The following is a 12,499-nucleotide window of genomic DNA, read 5'->3' as shown; positions in this document are numbered from 1 at the left end:
GCTATAACCATATTTTTAAAAAGTAAAAGAAATAGTTGGCCTAATATAACCTGATTTTTATGGGCCTTAGTGATCACCACTTCCTTCCTAAGTGCTAACAAGCCATGCTATTAATCATATATTCTAGATTTAGAGCTAGAAGGAGCCTTGAAAATTATTTGTCCAACCTTCTCACTTCATAGATGAGGATAACCAAGGCCCAAGGAAATGAAGTGATTTTTAGGCTCCTAAAATCCTAATGCTGGAAGAGACCTCAAAGTCTATCTAGTCCAGCCCCCTTACTTTTACAAATGAGGAAACTGAGGCCCCCAGAAATTAAGTGGACTTTTCCAGTTATGAGGTAAACATCAGATGCAGAATTTGAGTCCATTGCTCTTACTACTACACCACATATCTCCAGTCCCATCACCACCCAACAAGTATGGATTAAAAGCAAGATTTGATTGAACCCAGGTCTTCCTGAATCCAGGGCTAGCCCCCATTTTGACACTCTTGGTAAGTTAATGCCATTAGCCTACCTGAGTTCTAAAATGGCAAAGGAAAAATAATAATAAAAAACAGTAGCAATAACCATGCCACTTATATAGCCCTTTACGATTTGTAAAACACTTTACTCTGGGTAAGTCACCTAACCTCCCTTACTTAGCATCAGTTTCCCCAACAGGGAAAACAACTGCACCTACCTCCCAGGGTTGATGTTGAGATCACATGAGATAACATAAGTGCTTTGTAAACTTTAAGGCACTATATAGATGCTAGCTATCATTATTAACATTATCATATATTAATGTTGCATCATCATCAGAAAACTAACAGCCTGACTTTTCCATAGTCACACAATGTCTGAAGTGGGATTCAAACCCAGGTTTCATAACTCCCAAGTCTAATGCTTATGCTGCTATACAGGGCCACCTTCTTCCTTCAGGGTTAGTTCAATCTTATTCGTGAGTAAAAAGCCTAAGACCATGTACCAGCCTTTACCAAGAAAGCTATCTATAAAGCAAATGATCTAGGTGTGAATCCAGGCTGTCTTACTGTCTGGGCCATTTGGGGCAAGTCACTGAACTTTTCTAATTCTTGGTTTGATTATGGATAAAATAAGAGGCTTAGACTCCTCAGTCTTTGAAGATCATTCCACATCTAGATCCTGTCACCCTAATCCCTCACAGAAAAGTGAAAGGTGCTGCTGAAATCTGCTACCTGGAAAGCATAGATGTACAGTAATGTGCCAATAAACCAAAGAGTAATCATTATAATCAGAGCAAAATTTACATAGCATTTTAAGGCCTGCAAAGTACTTTGCATATATTACCTCATCTTATCCTCTCAATAGCCCTGAAAAGTAGGTATTGTTATAATCCCTGTTTTAAACATTAAAAAACTGAAGCTGAGAAAGGTGGACTTGCCCAGGGTCACAAAGCTAGTATCCAAGGTGAATTTGAACCCAGGTCTTCCTGACTCCAAGCCCAGTGCTCTATCCACTGTGCCACCTAGCTGTCTCCATGTAAGAAACTAAATCATGAACAGCACCATATGCTAAAGTCTATAATCAGAGAGTTTCATCATTGTACAATACAAAGAAAAGTTCTGCAGAGAGACAAACAAGCACTGGGGGATAGTGGGAAAGAACCCTGTGCTTGCATTCAGCAGGCCAGTGTAACTTAAACAACTCACTCTCTGCTATTCTCTGTACCATATCGCTTGAAGAACAAAATTACCAACAGCATCCTTTCCATCCAATGCACCTACTAAGTGAATTGCCTCAATATAATGAGAAATGGATTAGATTTAAAGTCAGAGAACCTGTGTTCAAATTCTCCCTCTGTGGTGACCTTCAACAAGTCTCTTCATTTCCCTTTCCCTTAGTTTCCTCATCTGTAAAATGAGATAGATGGACTAGATGACTTCTGAAGTTCCTTCCAGCTTTAAATCTATGATCTTGTCATTATAATTAGCTTTACCTTTCTCAACTTCACTTATTTCATCATTTCCAGTGTTTTGGTTTGGTTTTTTTGCTTCTACCAAAAGTACTGCTACAAATATTTTGGTGTGCATAGGTCCTTCCTCTTTTTTACTTCCTTGGGTTCTGTGTCTAACAGTAAAATCTCTAGGCCAAAGGACATGGGCATTTTATTTCAGCACAATTCCAAATTGTTTTCCAGAGTGGTTGGGCCATTTACCATCTATAGTGTATTAGTTCCATCTCTATGGCTGTCTTCCCACAATCCCTCTAACACTGATTATTCCCATCTTTTTTCATCTTTGCCAATTTTTTGAATGTGAAATGATTTGAATTTCCTTCATTATTAGAGATCTGAAGCGATTTCTCATATGGTGGGTAATAATTATCTTGAGAACTATTTGTTGACTTATTTTTTTCAGCTAACAGCTTCTCAGCTTAGTTGCATTGATTTTGTTGGTATAAAAGATTTTCAATTTCATTTGATCATTTTTCTCATCTTTAAAAAAACAACAACAAATCTGCACTCAATTATCTCTTCAGTCCCTTTTAGCTCTGATGTCCTATTATTCTATAATTCAACAAGCATTTATTAAATAGTTCTGCATTAAGAGTATTCCTGGCTTATTTGAACCAGTTTCCTTATCTGTAATATGGGAATGATAATCACTGTATAATCTCCCTTAGAGGGTTGTGAGGCTCAAATAATATAATGCACAGAATCTATTAATTACTTTATGAATATAAATTATTATCACAACTATAGAGACTAAAACATTAGATGTATGCCCTATCTAATGTCAACAATTTCATCAGAATTATTTAACAGTGAATGAACAGCAACACAATGAAACCAATATAATATCTTCTAATGCATTCATACTGCCTACATTTAAAAAGGATGCTCCACCATTCAATTCCACTCCTTATTAAGGAGAACTTACTATATGTGCCAGGTACCATGTAAGGTACTGGAGATGCAAAGACAAAAAATGAAACCATTCCAACCCTCAAGAGTTTATATTATATTGGAGTGTGCAACAGCAAAAAAATAGAGTATGAGGATTTCAATGAAGGAGAAAAGGAAAGATCCTGACAAAGTTCTCTAGGAAAACATAAGAAAGGAGAGAAAACCTCTTAGGGAGGCAGGAAGGGCTTCACAGAGAAGGTTACATCTGAACTGAGCCCTGTATGAAGATAAAGATTCTGAATGGCAGAGATGAGAAAGGAGTTAGTTCCCAGTACTGAGGGTGAGGTAAAAGTAGGGAGAGGGGCTGGACCTCAGATTTCATTATTGATAGGAAACTCTCAGATGATGAAAACTCTCCAATTCAATTCCAATTCAAATCAACACTTGCAGTTTATAATCTCGAGGAGCTAAAATATTGGTGTCAAACTCAAATAGAAACAAGGGCCACTAAACCATACATACATATAGATTAGAAAGCCACAAATTAACGTTATCTAAATTCTATTGTATTTTTATTTACTTTATTAAATATTTCCCAGTGACATTTTAAGCTAGTTCTGACCACACTGGGGACAACCTCTAGCCTGGGGTACCAAGAGATGAAGTGACCTGCCTGCCCAGAGTCGTGTAGTCTGTTTCAGAAGAAGGATTGGTCCTAGGTCTTCCTCACACTAAAGTCAGCTCTCTATCACTTAGGGCCTGCTGCTTCTCTGGACACAATGTGTAAGGAGCATCTACAATAACTAGAGTTGAGATGCCTGGGTTTGATCTCCAGTCCCAATAAATAATAGCTGTATAACAGCGGGTATGTTGCTTTACTCCTGCTGAGCCTCAGTATTTTCATCTGTAAAATGTGAATAATTATCCCTGCACTCCGTAACCCCTGGAGTTGGATAGAAAAGGGCATTTTGTCAGCCTTAAAAATATATAGAAATAGGAATTACTGTATTCGTTATACATATTATTATGGGAGGTAGCATGGCAGAGAGGATAGAAAGGTGACCACAGAGTCAAGAAAACCTGAGTTCAAGTCTTCCCTATGACATTTATGGGCTTTGTGACCCTGAGAAAGTTACTTAACACAGAAAATTCTTTAAGACTATAAGTTGCAGAGAAGGCTCCAGGCAGAGTTTCAGATCTGAATCCCCAATACCAAGTAATCTCAGCACCCATCCCCCTCAAAAAAGAGTATTAGCATCTTTTTGTGCCTAGCATAGTGCCTGATGCATGGTAGGTATTTCATAAATGCTTATTAGTTGATTATTCAAAACCCTAATTAGTACTTTATGGCACGCTTTCACCATGGAGATTATGTTGTCAAAGTCTTAGCTTAGCTTGACCCTTCTGAGTGAAATACAAGACTTATAAAATACAAGCCTACATGTGAAATATGAGAACAGTTTCATTTATTAATGGCCATTAAGCCTGTAATTGAGACAGAGGCTAAAGACATACCTGAATGTGAATGTTTTATCCTGGTAGTGCATTCATGTCCTCCAGAATTATTTCACATCCAAATATTTAGACCCAAGCTCAAATGTGCCCTCAGACATTTACTAGCTGTGTGACCCTGGGCAAGTCATTTAACCTTATTTGTCTCCATTTCCTCATCTATAAAGTGAGCTAGAGAAGGAAATGGCAAACCACTCCAGTCTTTGCCAAGAAAACCTACCTTTGATGCTTACTACCTGGATGATCTTGGAAAAGTCATTTAACTTCTGTGGGTTTCAATTTCATTATGAATGAGGAGTTTGAGCTGCATGGCCTCTAAGATCTATGATCTTGTGGTCAATCCTTATGTGTTTATGGATGAGACAACTGAAGTTCAGAAACCTCTGGTGATTCATCGGAGGACACACAGCTAATTAAGTTAATAATGTAATTTCAAGACTAGAACTTCAGCTTCCTAATTCCCAGGATGCTGCTCTTTCCACTGCCACATTTCATTTCTTTGTTCCTAACAATTAAGGGGTTGGGTTTTTTGGGTTTTTTTGATGTATAAAGGGTAATTAGTGATTTTCTGCTTTCCCTTTTTCTCCTATGAACATTGGCCTCCATTAGATGGTGAGAGACAGGGAACGGTTTATTTTCTCAAGTAAAGCATTTCTGTCTTTTCATATAAATGATTTATATCTGGGTTGGGTGTGGGCGTGGTGGGAACAAGTACTTAGGAGGTAAGTTATGAGACTTGAAATTCATTACCCAACAACTTGGGAGAAAAAAAAATGGACTCAGTCATCCGGATTTGCACAGAGAAGCTGCAAATCATCTTAAATTAAAAACTAAGTTCAGAAAAGATTTGGCACAAAAAGAGTTTAAATCCAATAAGCTTCACCAAGGCTCCTGACCCAGAGGTAGGGGGAACATTAGACCTGACAGTAGACATCTGCGAATTGCCATAACCGAGTTCCTGCAGAGCCCTTGCCTCAATCTTCAGATTTAGAAGATCCCTCAAGAGGGAGCAGAAGATGCATACCAAGGACTTGGCTGAAAATTGGAAGATTTGTGTTTTATGCTGAATTCCTGCTTGGAGTCAGAATGAAAAAGGCCCTGAACCCACTGGTGCCACAGTTTCTCCATCTGGGTAAATTAAGAAGACAATAAAGATTTCCCCCCAGATGGCTCTTTCAAATCAGCCTAAGACTAACAAGATAATTTGGAATGTTTGTTAGGTGGGGGGAGGGAGGGATGCAAAAAAAAACCCAAAACAACCATCCTTTTGTTTTATGCAAATCTATCGCCTTCTAAGAATTTGGGACTCAAATTAAGAGCAAATGAAGAGTTGTGTACTGTGTGTGCGCGCCAGCATTCAGAGCCCAATCCCTAGGGAGTCTCCTGTTGGGCTTCTGACTGCAGTTCTGGTACCCAGCCAGCCCTCACTGTTTGCTGCCACCATCCCCTGGGTGCCACTCTGTGTGGGAAGGGCCTCATTCTCTGCCTCAGAGAAAACCAGAGTTGAGAGGAAATAGATGCCTTATTTTTGCAGAAGGAGAAAGAAATGGAATCATGGCTCTCTCTTCTCCACTGTTACCTGATCTTACATAGAATAGCTGTATTCATTAACTGGACCAGTTCATCCCACCATATACACCCCATCCAGAAAGCAAACAGCTTTATTTTAATGTTTTTCCCCTTATTTTATTTTATTTTTTTGGAAGCAATGGGGGTTAAGTGACTTGATGAGGATTACACAGCTATTAAGTGTCTGAGGTCAAATTTGAACTCAGGTCCTCCTGACTTCAGGGCCTGTGCTCTATCCACTGCACCACCTAGCTGCCCCAAGCAAACAGAAGTTGAGGGATGTGTGCATGTGTGTATGAATGGTAGGATTTGTTTTTAATATGACAGGAATATACCTTTAAGTGTCAGACACACTGCTATTCCTTTTTAAATTAATGCAAAGAGTTAATGAAGAAAATCAGTCAGACTATGTCATTCACACCTAACTATTCCCAACTCAGCAATGTTTCACCCTTCTCTTCCTCCTCAGCAATCAGAAACAAATGCCATCTCCTCCGGTTACTTTCCTCCTAAGGGAAGACATTTTAAAACTCTCTAGATAAGAATAAAGGAATTCAGTTCATTGAAAATCATGGAGACAATTTTCCTACAATTTAATTGCTCCCTAGTGCTTTGGCTTGTCTTATGGGTCCCCAGTTAGTGTTCTAGAGAGTGCAAATGAAATACCACTCTGGCTAAAATAGCATGCAAAAGAAAATGTCTATGAATTTAATGACATAATACTACTCTGCAAGAAAAGACAGATGTGAGGAATTCAGAGACACAGGCAAAGACATATCAACTAATGCAGCAGGAAGGAAGTAGGACCAGTCTACACAATAAGGACAGCAAAGAATGACCAAAAAGGGGGGGAGATATCATGAAACTAGATGCTATATAATTACAATACCAAGCTTGGCCCCAGGGAAAAATGGAGAAAATGGGATTCTTTCCTGTCTTCAATGCAGAGGTGGGGGGACCATGGGTATGGAATTTTACATACCATTGAGGTGAGTGAAAGGTGCCAATTTTTTTTTCTTTTATAACCTCTCTTACAAGAAGTTAGTTTGTTGGATAGGGGAGGTGCTACAGATAGATTAATGGAGGTGTCATCAAAACAAAAGACATCTCCGGGTAAGTTATTTTAGCCTCCCAGTGCTCTAGACATGGGAAGCTAGGTGGAGCAGTGGGCCAAGTATCAGGCCTAGAGTCCAGAAGACTCATCTTCCCGAGTTCAAATCCAGCCTCAGACATTTAGTAGCTGGGTGACTCTGAGCAAGTCACTTAATCCTGTTTGCCTCAGTTTCCTCATCTGGCAGATGAGCTGGAAAAGAAGAAAATGGCAAACTATTCCAGTATCTCTGCCAAGAAAACCCAAAATGGGGTCATGAAAAGTTGGACATGATTGAATACAACTCAACAACAAGCTCGACACATCTTTCTAAGACTATAAGTCGCAAGAGAAGGTCCAGGCTCACATTGGTAAAAAGAAGCTTCCTCACCTAAGAGTACCCTACACCGATGAAATCATAAATCCGTTGCTTATCCCCCAGTCCCTTTTCCTATCACTAAAAATAAGGAATGTTTTTTAAAGGAACTCATCTGTGATAACTGACATTTTGATACAACTTAACAGGCACTGTCCTTTTTGAGCCTCCACAACAACCCTGGGAAGTAGGTGCTGTGAGCACTCCCATTTTACAGATGATGAAACTGAAGCATAGAGAGGTCAAGTCTCACAGCTAAAAGGCATCTGAGACAGGACTGGGACCCAGGTCTTCCTGACTCCATGTCTACTGTGCCATGCAATCTCTATATTGCCAGTGTGACTCTGCCCTAGGAGGTTGAAATCAATGCAAGAGGCACCAACTTGCCACTAGGGCAGTACCATCCAATGGGAAGGAGAAGGAGGATGATCTTGGAGGCTTCACCAGTAGTAATCACTTTGTTGTTTTTTTTTAATAAAGTGTTCATTTATAAATGCATTTCATAAACCCACAAGATGCTTTTTTTGTCCCGTTTGTCCATCACTGAGGGCTGACGGGAACAATAGAATGAGGTTGTGACCTTCTGTCATACATCCGAGATTCTCAGAAGAGGGTATTACGTGCTTGTAAGGCACCGGCTTCCATTTGAGCTGTTTTTGACAGGCGTAAGTCCTGTAGTTTTGGGGCTTCAGTGCCAGGACGAAAAACACCTTCATTTATTATTTTTTAAATGTAGTTAGTTCTTTAATTGTTCCCCCACCAATGCAGCTGTGCCGAGTTCAGAACACAAAGTGTTCATTGGTGCTGCTGGCAGCAGACAGATGTTTTTAAAGTATTTTTAGGTACCAACAAGCAGGCTCTCTCCTGCCTGGCAAGCTGCCAAAGGTTTATTTCAGATTGTGCAATTAGAAAGTAATCTGGGTACAGGAAGCACAGGGACTTTTTCAAGAGATGACAAGGGTGAAGAATGCAAAGAGGCTATTCTAAGGTAGCAGAGATGGATTTTGTGAACCTGTGGGCTTTCAGATTTCAGCTTGGAGGCACCATGACAAAAGAAGTGTTTCCAGCCAGGGCCTGGGAACGTTTGCTGTGAAGATAATGATGTACAGATGTTCCAGGCTCTGGGGAACTACTATCTTCAGGAGTTCAAAAACAAACTAAAGGGCAGCTAGGTGGCGCAGTGGATAGAGCACCAGCCTGGAGTCAGGAGTACCTGAGTTCAAATCCGGTATTAGACATTTAACACTTACTAGCTGTGTGACTCTGGGCAAGTCACTTAACCCCAATTGCCTTACTAAAAAACAAACAAAAAACCACTAAAATATGTAATTAAACTTAAAATAGTTAAGTGCCAGGCACTGAAGATACAAAGACCAAAAAAGACAGTGCCTACCCTCAAAGAGCTTTCATTCTAATCATTTCCATTTCATTCCTGTCACCCTTTTTTGCCTGAAATTGTATAGATGATATTCAAGAACTTTCATTGGCTCACTACTGCCCCAAGGTAAAAATTACAAACTTCTCAGCATGGTGTTTTAAGCCCTGAATAATGAATCCTTCCAGATTTACTGCATATAAAGACACACTACCCTTAAGTCAGGTTGTCCCACTTGCTTTTCCCCTGAGTTCATATTTCATTTCTAAGCCTTTGCATAGGCTATTTATCATTCCTGCAATGCCTTCTCTCCCCACTGCCACCCCTTAGAATTTCTAGCTTCTTTTAAGATATAACATCACCTATGAGAAGTCTTTATCCCTTAGTATTCTCTCCCTCCCCCTGAGAGAGGGGGAGAGGGAGGAAGAAGAGAAAAGGGGGGAGAGCTAGGTAGATAGATAAATGAAATATAGATATACCATATGTATTATATATGTATAATAATGATATAATAATAGCTGTCATTTATATAGCATCTAATATTTGCCAGATATTGTGCTAATTATATAGATATAGACATACATATATAGGTATACATATACACATGTGTATAAACATATATGTGTTAATATTATTATAATAGCTAGAATTTCTATAGCATCTACTATTTGCCAAGCACTGGTGCTAATGAATATATATACACACACAGGCATGCCTATATGAAGATGTATATATACATATATGTAATATTATGATAATAATAGCTGGAACTTATATAGCACCTACTATGTGCCAAGCATTGTGCTAATTAATGTTATATATACAATTTATTATATGAATATATATTATTTGCATAATGAGATCAATATTTGTAAAATACTTTTGCAAACCTTAAAACTATAAAAATGCTATTATTATTATTATTATTATTATTAATCTGTCTATAAGTCTTTTCTTCCCAATAGAAGATAAGTTCATTGAGATCAGGGACTATTTTTCATTTTGTCTTTGTATCCTTGTTCCTAATACAGTGATTTGCATATACTAGTTGGTTAATAAATGTTTAGATTAATTTGGATGTTGTGAAATAATTTCAGCATACAAGTTCATTTGAGGGGTTTTGTTCTTGTGACTGAAAAAAAAAAAAAAGGTTGGAAATATGCGTCTTTTTTTCCCTTTCAGAACATTATTGCTGAGCACGAAATCCGGAACATCTCCTGCGCTGCTCAAGATCCCGAGGATCTCTCCACATTTGCGTATATCACAAAAGACTTGAAATCAAATCACCATTACTGCCACGTGTTCACAGCCTTTGATGTGGTGAGTCCTGGGGTTTTGTTTCTATTGGAAGTCCTTCTGAGGAACAGAACTGCTTTGCCAGGTACTACAGCTGAATGGACCACAGGTTGGGGCTTGGGCAGGAGACAGAAATTTTCCTCCTCAAATTAGTATAAATTTCTTACAGGCGCGCACGCGCGCGCGCGCACACACGCACACACATCAGACTCATGAGCTTCAGGAGTCCCATGGTTCCTTTTTTGGTTTAACAAATGCCTTTCTCTAATACAAGAGCAGTTCCTTCCTTCAATACCAAGGACAGCTCCTTCCTTCTATATCAAGAACAGTTCCTTCCTCCTATACAAAGGACAGCTCTTTCTTCTTAGAGATCTTTTTCCAAAAGTCCAGCTGGAAGCAAGTATCACTTTCATTGCCTCCTACAGAACTCATTGTTTGGGGTTGTCTGGTCCCAGTAAAACCAAATACCAGCAACAATAACAAAAAGTTGGTTCCCTAAGACATCTCTGGTCCATATGCACATTCTGGAAAGGGTTCATAAACTTCAGAGGCCAATTAATCCCAGCCCTTCATTTTGCAATGAGGAAACTGATACAGGTAGAGGTTAATTGACCTGCCCAAATTCACAGTTTGGGCAGAGGTGGGATTGGAGCTCAGCTACCAAGTCTCCAAGTTCAACCTTCTTTTCCACTGTACCATGGAAGATAAAGGATGGGGGAAATTTTTTTTTCTTTTTCTTTTTTATTTTTTTTGTGAGGCAATTCGGGTAAAGTGACTTGCCCAGGGTCACACAGCTAAAGAAATTTTTTTTTCTTAATGTAGGAGAGGGCCACCCAGCCTAGGTGGCACAGCCAGACCTGAGTCAGGAGACTTGAATTCAGATATGATCTCAGAAACTTCCTAATTGTGTGACCCTGGGCAAATAACATAACTTTTGCCTGCTTCAGTTTTCTTATCTGTAAAATGGGAATGATTATAATAGCACTTATCTCCGAGGGTTGTTGTGAGGATCAAATGAGGTGATATTTGTAAAGAATTTTTAGAGCATTATATAAATGCTCTGTTATTAAGGACCCTAAGCTGTTTAATTTTCTAAGTCAGGACAGAGAAGGTATGTGTGCTCAGACATCTCTCCTTTTCCATTTTTCTGCCTTGTATGACTGCTTTCATTCAGTTTGGGTAATGAGGAATATTAAATTCCTAAATATATTTATTAAAGGTTTGCAGAATTGTTAAGTAGGCCTTAGGTAGGGTGAAAAGTCACTGTCCCCTCTCCATATGGGGCACAGGGATGGTCCACCTCAAAAAAAGTCTCCTACACACATTCTGTCTATCAGAGATTTATTGACAAGCTCCTTTCATAAAATGGAAATACCTGAGAATTAGGGAAGGAGCGTATGGTATTGAATGAGGGGTTAAGACCACGCACACACACGCTCCCCTCAAGCTGTTTCTCCTTTTTTTTGCGGGGCAGTGGAGGTTAAGCGACTTGCCCAAGGTCACACAGCTAGTGTCAAGTGTTTGAGGCCAGATTTGAACTCAGGAACTCCTGAATCCAGGGCCGGTGCTTTATCCACTGCGTCACCTAGCCACCCCCTGTTTCTCCTTTTTTAAGAAGAAGAAGAGGTGGGTTCTAGTGATTGTTGCTGGTTTTTTAGTCATCTTTCAGTTATGTTCAACTCTTCTGATTCCTTTGAGGGTTTTCTTGGCAGAGATACTGGAGTGGTTTGCCATTTCCTTCTCCAGCTCATTTGACAGGTAAGGAAACTGAGGCAAACAGAGTTAAGTGACTTGCTCAGGGTCACACAGTATCTGAGGCTAGATTTGAACTCAGGTCCTCCTGAGTCCAGGCTGGATGCTTTATTCACTTCACCACCTAGCTGCCCATGTGCTGTGGGGAACCCTGGAAAAGCAAGTCACTTTAACCTCTCGGTGACCTGGACAGCTTTCTAAGTGGAAAAAGCAACTATGACTCTGCATTATAGAGAAATTTTCCTTACTGGTTCCCTGTGCCAAGGAAATCAGATTTTTTAAGTGTAATCCTGGGACAATTCACCTAACCTCTCTCTACCCCAGACAATTCACTAATCTCCTAAACCACAAAGAGGTTACAGGTCTTACAGGTTGAGTGACTCCCAGCACCAGGAATTTCCTCAGAAGGGTTTTTGGCCTATTAATGCATTAATTAAAGTAGCTCCATTCAATCCACAAAAGGATAAATTCTCTCCTCCCTCCCGCCTGTTCACAACCCCATTAAACCTGGCAAATTAAGCAATGAGTCAGATCTTGCCATTCCCTGAAATGCAGTTGTTTAATTTGCAAACAATGAGGTTTCAGTCTCGCTCTCTCTCTCCAGATGTGTCTATGTTTCAAGCTTTTCTCTCTTTTGACATCTCAGCTGGAAATTTGGC

At 39.6% G+C, this 12,499-nt stretch overlaps 1 protein-coding gene across 1 annotated transcript in view; it reads left to right on the top strand.

The window, feature by feature from the left end:
• ANKS1B (ankyrin repeat and sterile alpha motif domain containing 1B) overlaps window positions 1-12,499 on the top strand; it is a 1,325,415-nt gene that overhangs the window by 1,288,435 nt on the left and 24,481 nt on the right. Inside the window, 1 exon segment of the mRNA XM_043965259.1 lies at window positions 9,975-10,112. Within this exon segment, the coding sequence (XP_043821194.1) occupies window positions 9,975-10,112 (138 nt within the window).

Source organism: Dromiciops gliroides, chromosome 5 (genome assembly GCF_019393635.1).
Source record: "Dromiciops gliroides isolate mDroGli1 chromosome 5, mDroGli1.pri, whole genome shotgun sequence".
NCBI lineage: Eukaryota > Metazoa > Chordata > Mammalia > Microbiotheria > Microbiotheriidae > Dromiciops > Dromiciops gliroides.
Note: the sequence above shows the minus strand (reverse complement) of the source record. Positions and strands in the feature narration are given on the sequence as shown.